The sequence below is a fragment of the Arvicanthis niloticus genome, chromosome 7 (genome assembly GCF_011762505.2).
Source record: "Arvicanthis niloticus isolate mArvNil1 chromosome 7, mArvNil1.pat.X, whole genome shotgun sequence".
Classification (NCBI taxonomy): Eukaryota; Metazoa; Chordata; class Mammalia; order Rodentia; family Muridae; genus Arvicanthis; species Arvicanthis niloticus.
In genome coordinates, this window is record NC_047664.1 from 73,715,326 (window position 1) to 73,733,672 (window position 18,347).

The 18,347-nt window shown below is 39.9% G+C and overlaps 1 protein-coding gene across 2 annotated transcripts in view; it reads left to right on the forward strand.

Moving 5' to 3' along the window:
- Window positions 1-18,347, forward strand: part of Slain2 (SLAIN motif family member 2) — a 69,719-nt gene that overhangs the window by 13,189 nt on the left and 38,183 nt on the right. For both annotated transcript variants that reach the window (XM_034508776.2, XM_034508775.2), the window contains exon 2: window positions 12,517-12,665. In XM_034508776.2, the coding sequence (XP_034364667.1) occupies window positions 12,517-12,665 (149 nt within the window). The remainder of the gene's footprint in view (window positions 1-12,516; window positions 12,666-18,347) is intronic.

Here is an 18,347-nt window from a genome sequence, read left to right on the forward strand (position 1 = left end):
GAACACTAGTAAACTTACCTTTTTGCACATAAGAACCTCATGAGCCTTCTGAATCACTGGTGTTACTAACGCTCAGCTCTCCATGGTTGTGATTGTTCTTCATGTAAATCCCTTTGTGTAGGCCAGGGGACTTGGCTAATGCTCTGCCATATTCAAAGGGGTTCATCTTCACCATGGACACTTTCATTAATACCCTGTCTCCTTGCCCATCTTAATAGGAATACATTTATAACTATATCCACAAATAATGAGGTTTTTCATGTGGTTTTTAAAAAGAGATAGTTTGGTGATCAAGTAGCAGAATTAACTAGTAAATGGAATTATACTTTAATAACCATGTTATTTATGAGGTGCCAACTAGGAAAGGCTCAAAAAAATGTAAACAAAACTGAAAAAAAAAGTGTGTTTTGATTTGAGAAAAGCCTCAATTCTAAAATAAAATTTGGACTCTTCTGAAGGTTGTTAGAAGAACATATTAGGGCTGGGCTGGAGGCTAGAAGAATATATTTGGGCCAGAGACGTGGCTCAGTAGTAAGAGTGCTGCTCTTGCAGAGGACTCCAGTTTGGCTCGCAACTGCGTGCTATTCCAACTCCAAGCAATCTAATACTGTCTTCTGGCCACATGTGTCAAGAGCACATGTACACATGTGGCATGCACTTACTCATGCACATAAATAAAATAATAAAAATCTATTTTAAGAAAGACTATAGACTTTCTTAAAGACTGGGTGAGGTGGTCTATTTTTAATATAGCACTCAAGATGCAGACAGATCTTTGTACATAGTCCTAGACCAGCCATGGTTACATAGTGAGCCTCTATCTCAATAAAAACCAGTGGAGTGATCAAAATAATAGTCTCCATGAAGTATGAGGAATAATTGATACACAATAGCACAGTATTTTGATATCAGTATGAAACTTGTGAAGATGAAGTAGGAATGCTCACTTGAAATTTAGATTTGCATGATGAGGAGGAGTCAAACGTCTCCTAAGTCCAGTTCACTAGAAGGAAAGCTCTCCCACCTGGCCTTTTGGCTACTAAAGAGTCATTTCTGCTCATCTCTTCATGAGAGTTTACAAAGCATCCAGTCATGGTGACTGTGGATAAGTCTTCTCTGGAAAGGGTGAGTAAGAACTAGAAATGGGTCAGGTTGAGGACTGGGGCTTAATAGGAGCTGTCAAGGTAATGAAGAGGTCCTTGCTGTGGATTTGGTACCAATCACTGTTAACAGTTTTTAACCATCATGAAATTAGATGGCAGATTCTTGGGTGTTTTTTAAAAGATGGTATTTCTTTATTAGTACCTCAGTAGTAGCTTTAGAAAGGGCCACTTTTTAGTAATCTTAGAACATGAATGTGGGTATCCTTGAATTATGGCTATCATTTTCCTTCTAATAGGATAATGGATCTGTGTTGGTTGTCATTAAGAAATTTCAGGTTATCCTTGGATATCTTTGTCTAAGGCTGATTTGAAGAGGATTAAAAACAAAACCCGGGGCTGGAGAGAAAGAGAGCGAAGGTTCAACTAAAAGCACTTGTTCTTACAGAGGACCTACCTGATTTCCCAAACCCTCATGGTGCCTTAAGAACACCTGTAATGCTAGTTCTAGGGGATCCAGTGCCCTCTTCTGACTCCATGATATTAATCACACACATGGTGCACAGAACATGTAGACAAAATGTTCACATGTAAAATAAGTCTAATTAAGACAATAAAATAAGCAGGGGTTGGTGGTGCATTCATGTCTCTAATCCCAGCAGTGGGTAAGTACTGGTAGAGAATCTCTGAGTTCAAGGCAAGCCAGGTTTACAGAGTGAGTTCCAGAACAACCAGGACTACACAGAGAAACACTCTCAGATGGAAGGGTATGTCTTTCTGTCAAAATCAAAAAGTACAGGGAAAAAAAAAAAACCATGAGTATTTGAATAAGATAGAAGAGTGGCCTATAAACACACTTAACTGGAGTGAAGTTTCAGAACTAATGAGAAACACAGTTGAAAACACAATAAATGTATGTCAAAGGTAAATAACTTTTGAAATAAAGCTAAATTGCTGGGTTGGAAAACATATTATGAAACCTAGGAGGTTTTTGAATTTTGGAAATGTTCTTAACAAATAATCTTGGGTGATAAACCATTGAAAGTTGTAATAGTGGTACATAGCAGGATTCAAAGGAAATACATCATTTGTTAAAAGTTACGACATTTTCTCCAGAAACTAACTGCCATGACTTCTACAGGTAAGAACCCGTTTTAGCTACAAAATTCAAGATTCTCTGGAAGAATCAGTGTGTATTACACATATGTAATATATATGAGGGTATTTTCTGTATACGTCTATGTATATGCGCCTGATCATTTTCTAAGGACTAAAACATTTTGGTTTGGGGTTGATGAGAGAGACAGCTTATCAGGTAAAGGCACTTACTGTCAAACCTTGTGACCTCAGTTTAGTTCCTGGGACCTATGTGGTAGGAGGGAGCAAACTCTGCCATGTGATCTGACACCTAAACAACCACTGTGGATGAGTAGCCCCCAAGCTGGTCCTAGTAATTACTCTTTGCTACTGTGTAGCCGAAATGTTGTATTAGTCCAATATATAAAGATTATCTCTTACAGCTGTTGCCACCGCAGAGATGGTTTAGTTGGAGACTCCAGCTCTTTTTCATGTCTCATCTCTAAAAGCAGCAACTTTTCTGGTTGCTGCCTTCTAGATTGGGCTCACTACATAGATCCTGCATCCCGGTAATACAAACACCTCGAATTTAAGAATGAATTTCATCCTTAGTCTTATGAACTTTAGGAACATCAGAAATGTTTTCTCTAAAACTTCTGCCAAGAACAAATAAACAAAAACAACAACAAAACAAACAAACAAAAAAACCCATCTGCCATGCTAGAAGGGGACTAAAGTGAGCTATGAAATGAAATGGGAGCATTCAATGCCATGTCTAAAAGTTTGGGGTTTGTGACTTTTAGTGTTGTCTTTTTTTGTCACTCTGCTTGTGTTGCTGTTTTTTGTTTGTTTGTTTTGTTGTTGTTTTGTATCCTCTTGGGTCCTGTCACATACTCCTTTCATTGTGGATTATATATTTTACCATGAAAGTTAATGGTCTTTAGTGATATAAACTGTTCTGCTTTTCTTGAGTTTGCCTGTTAATAGTAAATCTTCTTCTTTTTTTTTTTTTTTTTTTTTTTTTTTTTTTGGTTTTTCGAGACAGGGTTTCTCTGTATAGCCCTGGCTAACCTGGAACTCACTTGGTAGACCAGGCTGGCCTCGAACTCAGAAATCTGCCTGCCTCTGCCTCCCAAGTGCTGGGATCAAAGGCGTGCGCCACCACCGCCCGGCTAATCTTCTTCTTTTTTAAAAGATTTATTTTATTTATGAGTACACTGTAGCTGTCTTCAGACACACCAGAAGAGGGCATCAGATCCCATTACAGGTGGTTGTGAGCCACCATGTGGTTGCTGGGAATTGAACTCAGGACCTCTGCAAGAGCAGCCAGTGCTCTTAACCACTGAGTCATGTCTCCAGCCCAATAGTAAACATTCTTATCAATAATACTGTTCTCATCTAAAACTTGGAAGGGTATATCATAACTATAACTATAAATATTTTATATCCTTTACTCAGTAGGACAAATATAATAATAGATAATAGATAATGCACTGTGATCAATCTAATGTATATACTATGTATATACAGTAACAATTTTTTGGTTGAGTTGTGAGTTTTTAATCTAATCTTGAGCTTAATTACAATTTATATTTTATAGTAGGTAAGGCTTAGGAAAAGATAGGCTGTGAAAATGATTACTATATTAAAATCTTTTCTCAGATTTCAATTCTCTTTTGCATTGTTTTCAGCAATGTTGTTAGGCAGCTAAATGTGATGTTTCAGAGCCATGGGTTCGCATCAGTTGCTGGCTCTTCGACTTTGGAGCTGTGCTTCCTTGGACAGGTTGTTATCTCACTCTGTCTCAGAGACTTCATCATAAATTGAGTACTATGACAGCTGTTTCCTAGGGTGATTATGAAGATTTAAAAAGCTGTTATTTATTACGTTTTACTGGTGGGTGGGTAGGGAGGGCAGAGTGCACACCATAGCATGTGACTAGAGGACAGGGCAACTTGTAGAAGTCAGCTCTCTCCCTCTGCCATGTAGCTTCTGAGAAATAAACTGAGGCCATCAGGCTCTGTGGCAAGTACTTTACCCATTGAGCCTCCTCACGCCACCAGTGAACCAGTGTGTTCACTAAAACAGTGTCATGTTTGGTAAGCTTTTGATAGAGTGTAAAATAGTAACAGCAGTTACTACATCGACTAAGAAAGTTTGCTATTTCACATGAAGCAGTATATCAAGTGGTTTAGAATTATTGTGCCAAGGTGTGGATACAACCAAAAATACTTTTATTAATGGAAATTTTCTGTGGGTGCATGTTCACATGTGTGTGCAGGTGTTTCTGTGCTTGTGTGCTCCTGTGAGTGTAGAGACCAGAGGTGGTGGTTTTGTGCCTGTTCCATCACTCTTCACTTCAGATTTGAGACCGGGTCTCTCGTTTGAACTTGGAGCTTGGTGCTTCAGTTAGTCTAGTTAGCCAGTGTAAGCAGGGAGTCTGTGTCTCCTCCCAAGTGCTGGGTTGTAAGCAGATTGCCACGCCCACCCAGCATTTTATGTGGCTGGATCTGAGCTGTGGTCCTTAACAGTTGCCCAGCAGGAGCCCCTCCCACTGAGCTGGCTCCCTAGTCTTAAGGGTTTAAACTATGAAATTATTATTTTTTTAAAGTCTCAGAATGACCATTCTGATCTTACTTGACTTTATCTCTGGTTATATATTTAAATTAACTATTGTTCTGTTTTTTAGAGGGGTAAATTCAAATGCACATATTTAACATAAAATATGCACAATAGATAGTGTACTGAACTTTGAAGATAAAGCCTCCATTATTCTTTCGCTTTTAGCTCCTTAAATAGGTAGAATATTTTCTTTCATCTGTAAGAAATTTTTCCATAGCAGTCTCAAGAAATATCCTTTTCTTCCACACCCCAAGAAATATGTTTCAATAAGTGTTTTACTAGTTTTTGTTTTTACATTAAATATGGTTAAATCTTTGTTGCCCTTAGCCTTGGTAGCCTATTTTTAGTTGTCTACAATGCAGAAAAGTAAGAAATGATTACTATAGTTATAAATTTAGCCAATCAATTGTGGTCTTCTTCCCATTGTCTAACAATATGAGTATGCATAAAAGAGTCAGAGAATCTAAAATGTAAACTAATATGGGGGTTAATTTCAGCAAGGAAAACACCACTGTTATTCTTATTTCTGCAGACTTCTATATTCTACAAAGGCTTTGCAATAAAAAAAATAGTTATATTCAGTGCTGGGAGATTGAATAGTCAGTAGAATGTGTGTCATAAAATCATGAAGACCTGAAATCTACCCTCAGGCTGTGATTATATGTGTTTGCAATATCAGCACTGAAGAAGCAGAGAGGGATCCTTGGGACTTCATGACAAGCCAGATTAGCCTGCATAGTGAGTTCCAACCCAAGAGAGGCCACTGCTTTAAAAAAAAAAAAAAGTAGATGGCACTTGGTGAAGACACTTGAAGGTAACCTGTGGTCCCCATATGAGAGTGTGTGTGGTGGGGGAGGGGGGATGTAGCTAGGTAGGTAGATCACCAGTCACTTCTCAAGGGCACCAGTTTTGGAAGAAACTATCCTAAAGGCAGAAGGAAACTGGCACAGAAGTTTTAGCAGAGGAGTGAGTATTATTTAGTCAGATTTAAATTTTTAAAAGTTGGGTGGCTATGGGAGCCATCAACATTTTTTCTGTAACTGACTGTTCTGTCCATTTAACACAAGAAAACAAACTGAAAAGCTAGATAAAATCTTTTGAAACCAGGGTGAATGAGGTAAACACATTGCAGACAATGGAAGAGAAATAACTATCGAAGGTCTAGAAATGTTGATGAGATCATTGGAGAACATACTCTGCTTCAAAGCAAGATTGCCAGGGCAGTGATTGGAAAGGGAGCAAGAATGTAAGGCTCATTCTGTAACCAGGCAGCAAGGCCTCAGTTTCTGACCTACAGATTGTCCTGCCTGCAGGGTGTTCTGGGACCAGAGCCTAGCAGAATCATCACCAATGAGACCAGAAAGACTTTATCCAGCAACTGATGGGAACAGATGCAGAGTCCCAGAGCAAGACATTAGGTGGAGCTGGAAGTCCTGCAGAGAGGATGCTGAGGAAGGATTGGAGGAACCACAGGGGAGGGGTCAGGGACACATCCGGAGAACTCAGCCCACAGAATCAACTGACTGAACTCAAGTGGACTCATAGATCAGGGAGCCTGCATTGGTCAAACTTAGGTTCTCTGCATGTATGTTATGGCAGAGTACCTTGGTGTTCTTTCAGGAATCCCAACAATGGGGGTGGAAGGCTGTTTCTGACCCTTTTCCTCCCACTGGGTTGCCTTGGCCAGCCATGTGATGGTATGTGCTTGGTCTATGGTAGCTTGTTTTGCAAGCAATAACAAGTGTTTGATTGATGTCCGAGGGAGGCCTGCTCTTCTCTAAGGGGACCTGGAACCTGGAGGAGGGGGAAGATGAGAGAGAGAGAGAGAGAGAGAGAGAATGAATGAGAATGAGAATATGAGAGAATGAATATGGAGGAAGGGAGGGAGGGGAAACTACAGTTGGAATGTAATATATGAGAAAAGAATAAAAAGAAATAGACATTGAGCACATTTAAAACCATGGCTCTGATACAGGTAGAAATGGAGCGGATTGGATACAACATGGTATAAGTGCTCAGAGGACAAATAAAAGGGGGAAACACTTCTGGATTAGTGTCAAGTGAACTATAGGATATTAATACCAATAAATGGAAAGTCAGTGAATTTAGATTAGTATCAGAATACCAAGAGTAGGTATTAACTATTAGTATATTCATTTCCTAATATCTTATTTCTGCTGTTATTCATGTTGTACAAGCTGCATGCACTCTGGGAAAGTTGTGAACGCCTACAAACACAACATAGTAAAAACACTGAGATTTTTTTTTTGTGATTTATAACACCATTCCTTAGTTCTTAACTATAAACTTTACATGGCAACCTCTGTCAAAATATCCATATGTTGGACATGCCTTACAGTTTTCATAGAGAAATATAATGAAGTTCTTATGCTTAAAAAATCTACATATTTGGTAAGTAGAACTTTTAAAATAAAAATTCTGTGAACTTCTTAAAACACATGTTTAAAACTGGTTCTACTAAACTATGTAAAAATTCTGTTCAAGAAAAAAAAAACCCTTACTGTATAAGCCCACAAAATATATTTTCAAATGCCAGTCATGTAAAAATACAGTTTATGGGGCTAGAGAGATGGCTCAGTGGTTAAGAGCACTGTCTGCTCTTCCAGAGATCCTGAGTTCAATCCCCAACAACCACATGGTGGTTCATAACTATCTATAATGTGATCTTATGCCCTCTTGTAGGTATACATGAAGATATTACACTCATATACATAAAATAAATACAGTTTACATATTCTATATCTTTAGTTGAATATATTTTATGCAAGTGGTCATGTGATAAAATAATTTAAGAGATATGGAAAAGTGAATATTACTAATTTGGAAACTGCCCAAAAGTAAATTTCTAACTTACAGTTATGTACCCTTTCAGTGTATTTTTTATTATGTTTCAACTGAATTTTGGACAGTTCAAGTTTGTAAGTTATTTTTTAAAAAAAGAAAACAAAAAGACTGTAAGGCTCTCCATGTTTATCAGTGGTTCTCAGCCTTTCTAATGCTATGACCCTTAACTACAGTTCCTCATGTTGAGGTGACCTAAAATATAAAATTATTTTTGTTGCTACTTCATAACTGTAATTTTGCTACTATTGTAAATAAATATCTTTGTTTTCTGATGGTCTTAGGTGACCCCTGTGAAAGGGTTCTTTAGTTCAACACCCTCCCCAAAGGGGTTGTAACCCACAGATTGAGAACCACTGATGTAGACTATAATGACAGTGTTTTAATCTACACAGCAGTGATCCCAAGTACTTGTTCAGCATCAGCTTTGATATTAAAACAACTGTAGAGATCTGAAGAAAGCAGATCCCACTGCAAGCAGCTAACTCTTACTTAAAACCAGTGCTGTTGAATACTTAAATTACCAATACTATAAAACAAATGAACTGAAGATTGTTGATCTGTCATTGTCTGGCAGGAGGAATCAAAGGTAGTAAAATCAGAGATGTAGAGAACATTCAGAGGATGGGCTTTTTAACAACAGGAAGATACTTGGAAGGCAAGAGTGGTGGCTCTGACCTTTAATCAAGCCCAGCACTTGGAAGGCAGCGGCAGGTGAATCTCTAAGAAGCCAGCCAATGTTATACGGTCTCAGCAAACAAAAAGATATTCGAAAGCCCTCAGCAGCTACTACTTCCTTCTCTGCCTGATTGAGGTGTCGAGGATGATACCCAAGCTCAGGTCTTCCACTGCCATCTGTAAGAGGAAACAGTAATTGACCTCTGACAGAAGTGTGTCATCATCCCACAGACCCCATCTATCCTCTGTTTGTGTTTGTTTTCTGCTCAATGGCCTGAAACTTGCCAAATAGGCTAGGGTGTCTGTCCAGTGAGCCCCAAGGATTCACCTGTCCTACTTCAGCAAAACGGAACACTGGCTTACACCACCTCCTTATAAACGGTGTGCAAGAGCAGTTTCCCGTGGGCTCCATGGACCTTAGGGAGCCAGAGGGGTTCTGAGATAACATGCCCTGCTCCTTGGAACCTTGTTTTTGAGCGAGGCTTAGCTTCTCATTGGACCACTGTGACTTAATTTTAATAGGACAATGAGGTGTCTTGGTTAAAGTTTCTATTGCTGTGAGAAAACACCATGACCAAAATCAACCTGGGCAGGAAAAGGGTTTACTTCATCCTATAATATGTAGCCCATCGTTCAAGGAAGTCAGGGAAGGAACTCAAGGCAAGAACCTGGGGGATAGAAACTGATACAGAGGCCATGGAGGAGTGCTGCTTACTGTTGCTCAGCCAGTTTTTTTAAAAATTTAATTCCATTCAGGACTATAGGCTCAGTGTTGGCATCAGCCATAATGGGCTGTGCTCTTTCATATCACTCACTAAGAAGATGCCCACACAACACAGGCTTGCCTTCAGGCCAATCTGGTGGGGGCACTTTGTTAATTTAGGTTCTGTCCTAACTAGCTAACCCTTGAAGGTAATACACATCTTTCATCAGATGAAACCTGGTGGCGTATCTTACTTTATCCTTGGGTGCATCACTCATGACACTGAGTGTCTACCAGAAGCCCACCCGCAGCTTCCTGAGTCCTTTCTTTCTCCTCTGCGCTTCCTACCTTTTCTCTTCCTTGACTAAGTCATATATTTTGACTTTAAAAAATAGAAAGTATAAATTAAATGTTAATAGACAAAAGATTTTACTTTTAAGAAGTCTCCATGCTTCTAAGAAATGAGCAAATGAAATGTATATTTGTTACAAGTGCTTTTATTAGGCTTTCTTTTTTCTTGGGTTTTTTTTTTTTTTCCTTTTTTGTTGTGGTGGTGGTGGTAGTTGTTGAGACAACTGTGTGGACCTGGCTGATCTGGACCTTACTTAGTAGAACAGGTTGGACTTGAACCTACAGAGATCTGCTTGCTTCTGCCATCCAAGTGATGGGATTATAATAAGCATGTGCCATCATGTCCTGCTTGGTTTTTTTTTTTCCTCTTAATTTTTCTTAACTTTGTCTTCCTAAGAGTAGATCCAGATACGTGAGACACCCCAGCTTATTTATCCTCTGAGAGGTTTACAGGTATTTTGAAAAATCAATTGAAGGTTCCCAAGCCAAAGGATAATTTTGTGTCAGTGTCCTATAGACCTCCATTTCTAGCCTTGGAGTGGTGTCAGGGACTGAGAGTAAGAGACTGGGTGATAGGCAGTGGGTGTGAGCATGGAGAGTCATCCCTTTGGTCTCCCTGGACTTGGAAAAGGTATTAACCCTTTTTTTTTGCTTTCCTATGGGAACAGTCACTTCTCATAGGAAAGCAAGGAAAGGCAGTTTCTAAGGGGAGGAGGGCTAGGGAAGTTGAAACAGGCAGGAGATGGAGAGACCCTGTCACTTGTGCTGCATAGCACCATTGTAGGAACAAGGAGATATGGTACAGTGTAGGTTAGCAGTGAGCAGGGTGCTGATGTTTCATTCAGTTGGGCTTTAACTACTGAAGTTTGGTTCATTTAATTTATAGTAGTTGCTGTATTTGAACTTAACACCTTTCAACTTTCTAAAATATTTTAAAAGTAAAATATGATTTATCATACCATAAAGTTTACCCATGCTTATGTAGTTTATGTGCCATAAAATTCTGAGAATTAATTGTACAGTTCAATGAATATAGTGTATTTACAACCATGAAGCCATCGCCACAACTGAGTACCATCTAAAAGAAAGGAACCTAACACCCACCTCTAGCCCTAGACAAGCACTGAGGTACTTTCTGCTCTTTGTCTTTCCTTAGGCATTTTCTGTTAAGGGAATGGAATATTACAACATGTCAGTGTGTGATGAATGCATTTGTCTTCTTTTACTGAGAATATGGGTTGGTTCTTGTTCCTTGAATTATTTTATCATGAGTTCTATAGCCAACAACTGACAAATTATATACCAAGATTGTCATGTGAGATGTGTGGGTAAATTATATGAAACCAGTAAAAAGTTACATATTAGAAGTGGTGAAATAGAGCTGGAGAGATGGCTCAGTGGTTATGAGCACTTGCTGCTCTTGCAGAGAATGCATGTTTGGCTCCCAGTAGCCCCATGACATCTCACAGCTGTCTGTGTCTGATACCCTTTCCGGTCTTTGAGAGCTCCAGATGTGCATATACAGACATGCAGGCCGTGGTGGTTTGAATGTTTGAATATGCCCAGGGAGAGGCACTATTAGAAAGTGTGGTAGAGTAGGTGTGATCTCTTTGAAGGAAGTGTGTCATTGTGGGGTTGGGCAGTGAGAACCATGTGGGAGCCAGTTTTCTCCTAGCAGCCTTCAGATGAAGGTGTAGAACTCTCAGCTCCTCCTGCACCATGCCTGCCTGGGCGCTGCCATGTTCTCGCCTTGATGATCATGGACTGAACCTCTGAACCTGTAAGCCACCAATTAAATGTTGTCTTTATAAGAGTTGCCTTAGTCATGGTGTCTGTTCACCGCAGTAAAACCCTAATATACAGGCAAATACTCATATATTTTTATAAACAAATTAATCTTTAACCAGGCAAAGTGGTGCACATACCTTTAATCCCAGGCAGAAGCAAGGCAGATCTCTGAGTTTGAAGCCAGTATTGTCTGCATAGTGAGTTCCAGGCCAGCTAGGACTACAGAATGAAACCTTGCCTAAAAAACAGTGTGCAATGTCATTTAAAAAAAAGTTGTGTAAGTGATAATTATTCATCTACAGAGGTTGAATAAGAGAGTCAATGTACAATAGTTGTCATAATTTTTAAAGCAGAGATGCCAATATAGATATTTGGAAAGAGAATGAACCCACAGCTTTTTAAAAATTCTTATGTTTATACTACAAGAGTCATTTACCCTATATAGTCTTGATTATCTTTGTCAAAGCTAAATGGTTGTACTAGACATAAAGTACAGATAGAGAAAAAGAGAAAGGGAATGGAAGTTTTGTGTTGCTCTTGAAAGTAGTTTGTTTTAATTGTAAAAACAATGTTATATTGTAGAAAAATGTTTATTTAAATATTTTACCAGAACATCACTTCATACTATTGGCTTAATTTGATTAAAGTAAAATGCAAGTGTGTCAGCTTCTTACTGAGACATCTGTGTAAATATATATAAGCAAAATGTGTTCCCTCCATAAATCCCACTTCATTAATGCACAAACAGTCTTTGCTAAAAGTCAAATATCTACATTTTTCACAAGGAGTTACACCTGAGATGATTATTAACAACCAGCACACTTCTTCCCACCTTTCCCTCTGTGCGCCTCTTCAGGAGCTCAACAACAAAGTCATCTCTGTGTGGTTTGATTTGAAGTGTTGGTCTTCTCAGACACACCAGTGTTTGAAAAGACTACCCAGTAAGTAATGCGACTGGCACAGTGTATGTATGTTTGGTAGGAAGGGAAGCAGGAGGTGGAGCGCCTGCTTCTCTGTCTAGATTTAGTGTCTTGGTTAGAATAGGAGGTTAGTGGTGTCCTGCTGAAAACGTGGTAAATTGTTACAAAGTGTTTTTTTATAGCTCTCATCACAGGAGAAAAGCAGAATTGATTTGAGAATTCCTCCTTTGGGTTCATTTGTGGTTGAGATTTGGGGGTTATGCTGCTTGCAGTATCATTTTCTTGCACAGTAAGTAGTTATGACTAAGCGTACCCCATCATCATTCACCATCTTCTCAAACCTCCACAGGAAGACCCTACTTTATAGTCCTGTGCTCAGTAATGAGTGTGCCCTTTTGTGTTTGTTTTCTTCTAGGTTGTACTCATCACCAAAGAAAAAACTCACACCAATGCAGAAATCTGTTAGTCCATTAGTTTGGTGCAGGCAAGTTTTGGATTACCCAAGTCCTGATGTGGAATGTGCTAAAAAGTCCCTTATCCACAAACTTGATCAAACTATGTCAGGTATGTCTATAACTTTAATTGTGAATTCATTAATTTTCTTGGGCTTGAAAGTGTATACATTGAATGTGCATATTTAGGCAGGCAGTTCTTGCTTGATAGCCTTTCTGAATTTCACTGTATTCATCATAAAGGCTAGATTCATGTAATAATAGTTTTTAAAAATCTTAGTCTCACTTTAGTGGATTATATCTATGAAATTATGAATTTTAATTTTTCTAATAATGACCTAAAACAGTTCCTAAAATGAAAAGTGTTTGTCTCACGTCATCAAAACGTATCCCTCACTCAAGAACTTGCTTGTTCCTTGTCTTCATGTTATTTGGCTCCTCTTGCTGAGCTTGGATTTCTCATCAGGATGAGGGGAACAATGACGGACGGATGTCAGAGCCTAGCGTGGCTTCTGCTCTTAGAAGGTGCCTCTTACTCATTTTTCTTCCTTCTCAGAGTTTTCTTTCTTTTCTTTTTTTTGTACTTGACATTTTAAATTGCTTTAATATTCTTTTGTTTAACAGCATTCACAAAGCTTACAAAACATGTTCCTGGTTGTATTTGTGCCATTTAATGTAACATGCCAGTGTGGGAAGAAATAGAGGAAAAATAGTCTTTCTTTGCATTTCTCTGTCTTTTAAAACTTACTGTTTATGAAATATAAATTATGAAGCATGATGAGTAATTCTGAATAGGCTTTTTTATGTATGTGTATCTATGTAGTAGTGTTCATGAGGGTGTATGCACATACCTATGTTGGTACAGGTACATGTATATATGTTATGTGTGTATGTGCATATGGAAGCCAAAAGTTGACATTGGGTGTTTGCTTAGTTAGTGTTTCTATTGCTGTGGTTAAACACCATGAGCAAAAGCAACTTGGGGAGGAGGGTGTTTATTTCAGTTTATAGTTATCCATCACTGAGGGAAGACAGGGCAGGAACCTGGAGGCAGGAATTGATACAGAGGCCATTAAGGAATATTGGTTACTGGCTTGCTCAGCCTTCTTTCTTACAGCACCTAGGAGAATCAGCCTGGGGGTAGCATTCTCCACAGTGAGCTGGTGCTGCCTCCTGCATCAATCATCAGCCAAGAAACTGCACCATAAGCCAGTCTGGTAGGGGCACTTTCTCATTGGAGATTTTCTAATTCCAGATGACTCTAGCCTGTGTCAAGTTGACTAGCAAATACATGTATCTTTTTCAATTGTTTCCTACCTTATATTTTTGAGATGGTTTCCTCCCTGAAACTAGGCATTCACTGATTGCTAGATTGGCAGGCCATGGAGCTCTGTGGTGGTTTCGATATGCTCGGGCATGGGAGTGGCACTGTTAGGAGGTGTGGCCTTTTGGAGGAAATATGTCACTGTGTAGGTGGGCTTTGAGGGCTCCTGGTGCTCAGGCTCCGCCCAGTGTGGATGAGAGCCTCTTCCTGGCTGCCTTTGGATCAAAATGTAAACTCTCAGCTCCTTTTCCAGGACCATGTCTGCCTGCAGGCTGCCATGCTTCCTGCCATGATGATAATGAAGTGAACCTCTGAAACTGTAAGCTAGCCCCAATTAAATGTTGTTCTTTATAAAAGTTGCCTTGGTCATGGTATCTCTTCACACCAATAAAACCCAAACTAAGACAGAAAGTAGTTGTTACCAGAAGTGGGGTATTGCTGTGATAGGCCTGACCATGCTTTTGTTTGGAGGGATGTGGATTTTGAGATTTTGAAAGCAATGGAATGCTTTAAGTGGGACTTAATGGGCCATATTAGTAGAAGCATATTGAAGACGGTGTAACTGAGGGTATTTTGAACTGTGGGGCACTAACTCAAGAGGATTCAGTGGGAAAGAATTTTAGTATGTGGCCTACAGACTGTTCTTGTGATATTTTGGTGAAGAATGTAGCTGCTTTTTGCCCTTGTCTGAAGAGTCTGCCTAAGGCTAAAGTGAAGAGATTTAGATTAATTACATTGACAAAGGAGTCTTCAAAAAGCCTGGTTTAGACTTTGCCCTGTGGTTCACTCTTATGAAGACCATTTTTTTTGTTTGTTTTGTTTTGTTTTGTTTTTGTTTTTCGAGACAGGGTTTCTCTGTGTAGCCCTGGCTATCCTGGAACTCACTCTGTAGACCAGGCTGGCCTCGAACTCAGAAATCCGCCTGCCTCTGCCTCCCAAGTGCTGGGATTAAAGGCGTGCGCTACCACCGCCCGGCTATGAAGACCATTTTTGATCAAGAGTAGCAACCTGAGAAAGAAAAAAATAAATAAAATGTATGGTTCAAAGAGTAAAGGGGGCACAAAGAATGGAAGGGAGCTAAATTCTGTGTTCTGTGATATTAAATGGAATTAAAGGAATAGTGATCTTGGGGCAGGATCTCACCCAGCTAAGCTTATTGTTTGTTTGTTTGCAGTTGAACAAGGAATAGTTATATCATGTTAGGTGTTACTATGACATGGTTATTGTTTTTATTTGGACATAAGGAGATATGATTGTGTGTCAGAGTAACAAGGAATGGAATGTGATGACTAGTCTTGGTTGTCAACTTGATTATATTTGTAATTAACTACAGTCCAGAAATGGAGGGCACACCTGTGATCCATATCTTGAGGCTGGAAAACACAGACTTTTGATCCTGATCTTGATGTGGGATGATACACTTTTGATACAAATCTTGAGGCTTAGTGGCTATGAGAAGCTTAGTACCAGGCATGGTGGTGCATGCTTTTAATCCCAGGATACCGAGACAAGTAGATCTCTGTGTACAGGACCAGCTTGGTACAGAACAAGTTTCAGGTAAAGAAAAGCTTAGGTTCAGGTGTGGCAGTATACAGTGTTAATCCCAGAACTCAGGAGACAGAGGCATGCAGATCTCTGAGTTCAGTTCCAGAAGGCCAAGCTTAGGCAGTGAAGGAAACTTCCATTAGAAATTAGAAAGCTAGTGATAATGTAATCGAACAAGGGGGCCATGTTCCAGCCCCAACAAGCAGCAGAACTTGGCAGCTTTGGCCATATGGCTCTGACTTTAGGGTCAAGAGTAGAAGGGGTTACTGGGACAATTGATGGTGGTTAGCTGGAGCTAAGAAATTAATGGTGACTAAGAAGAGACCAGCATCACTGAGGTGAAATCTTCTGGGAAGTGTGTTCTGAGATTATAAAGAGATCACCAAGCTTGTACCTCAGGCTGTATCTGGTAATATGTAATTATACTTGGTAATGTGTAAGAGTCACCCAGATGGTACTGGTTTTGAAGGCTATGGAGAACAGCTGAGGCCTCAAACTGTGAGAGGCCAGGAAAGGCCATTGGTGAAGGTGCAGCCTCATTTAGCAGTTGATAGCCCAGGACTGGAGGGGTCATGTAAAGAAGTTGAGGCTTGGCAACATGAAGAGAGCCTGTGAGAGGCTATTGGTGAAGCTTAGTTGATTCAAGACCCCAGCATATTGGAGATGCTAGTACAAAAGGGTGACCAGCAAGAACAGCAGCAGCAGTGGAGTGGAGTCAGCTAGAGTGCTCCAGAGGGCAGAACTGGAGAAGTGACCCAAGCTCTTTGGAGGAGCTCAGATCATCTTTGGATCCTAGACATTGGAACAAGAAGCAGCTGTAAAGTTGACACTGCCTTGGCTGTTCAAAGATGTTAGGGATGCCTGAGCTGTAGGAGACCTGTCGAGGAAAGCTGCTAACAGGGAGTGGGACCCGCCCAAGAGAAAGAAATGGATTGCAGTCATCAGTGTGCAAGGAGTTGGACATCAGACAGGGAAATGCAGAGTTTGGAGTTTGCCCAGCTGAATTTTGGTCTTGCTTTCATCCAGTATTTCTTCACTATGACATTTTGGAATCGTAATATATATCCTATACCATGACATATTGGAAGTATGTGATCTGCTTTTTGATATTGATTTTATAGAGGATTACAGTTAAGAAACTGTAAATCTCAGAAGAGACTTTGAACTTTAAGGTTGTTGCGCCTGTGATAACTTTTGAAGGTGGACTAAATGTATTTTGCATTCTACGGTGGCCCCCATAGACTCATGTGTTTACACAAGCCTATTCTCCTGCTCCAGCATTGCATTTGCAGATGCGTACTGCTGTGCTTAGGCTTTTATGTGAGTACTGGGATCTAAACTCGGGTCTTTGTGCCTGTAGACACTTAAAAATTGAAGAAATAATTTATGTGTATGAGTATTTTCCTGTGTGTATTTTTGTGCATGTGTAGGACTCACAGAAGTCAGAAAGGGGCGTCAGAACCTCTGACTTAAGTTACGGATGGTTATGAGCCATCATGTGGGTACTGGGAACTGAACCCGGATTCTCTGCAAGAGCAAGTCTACTTAACCACTGAGCCATCCCTCCAGCCTGTAATTCACTTGTCTTTAGACTTTATGTTGCTTTACAGCTGTGTGCATGAGTTTTTCTGCTTTGGGTTTATTATAAACATGTGGGTTCTTTGGTTAGAGTTTAAGCTGCAAGTGGTTGAGAAAAGAGAGGGAAGACTAAACAGTTAAGCTGGCTTGCTATAAGTAATGGTTATCATGTGCAGATAACTTACAGGAAGTAATTACAGAACTGCTGAATCTGAGTCTTTTCATCTCTGTAAAAAGCCCCTTTGGAAAAACAAAGCCTTTATATAGAGTTTCAAAGAGATTTTGTCTCAATATGAATTCTCTTTTAGAATGATACTCTGGACCTTGATTTCTATTATGTTTGGCCTATGATTGAGTAAAATAGATTGTTATAAATCCTTAGACAATGTGAAATAACTAAATTTTAGTCAGGTGGTATTATTGGACATTCAGAGCATTTCTAGAAAGCTGGTGAGATGTAAGAACATGTTCTGCATGTAGATTTGAGTTAAAATTCCCATTACCCCTGTAAAAAGTGTACCATAGATGTGCCTGAAGTCAGAGCTGTGAGATGGAGGCAGGAGGATTTCTAGGGTTTGCTGGCTGCCAGCATAGCTTCAGGTTCAGTGAGAGACCCCATCTCAAGGGAAAAAGGCAGAAGGTGATAGAACATCCCTTGTCCTTGTTAACCCTCATATGTACCGGCACACATATCTACATAGAACACATACAGGCACACAGCACCCAGGCAGATGTAGACAATATGAGTAAGTGGTGTACTGGCTGGTTTTGTGTGTCAACTTGACACAGGCTGGAGTTATCACAGAGAAAGGAGACTACCTTGAGGAAATCCCTCCATGAGATCCAGCTGTAAGGTATTCTCTCAATTGGTGATCAAGGGCGGGAGGGCCATTGTGGGTGGTGCTATCCCTGGGCTGGTCAGTTCTGGGTTCTATAAGAAAGCAAGCTGAGCAAGCCAGGGGAAGTGATCCAGTTAGCAGCACCCCTCCATGGCTTCTGCATCAGCTCCTGCTTCCAGGTTCCTGACCTGTGTGAGTTCCTTTGGTGATGAACAGTAATGTGGAAGTAGAAGCTGAATAAACCCTTTCCTTTCCAGCTCAATTCTTGGTCATGATGTTTTGCTCAGGAATACAAACCCTGACTAAGACAGTGGTCTACGCTGTTTGAGCACAACTTAATTTTAAAACGGAGTGGGCTAGATTTGGCTTGCAAGTTATGGTTCTCCAGTTCTTGGTTTAAAACAGAATAGGGACTACCTATCATCCTAGATTTGTGAGATAAAAGTAAGGCTGCTGTATCTCAAAATCAGCAATTTTGAATGAAGAAATCTGCATTTTATTATAACAA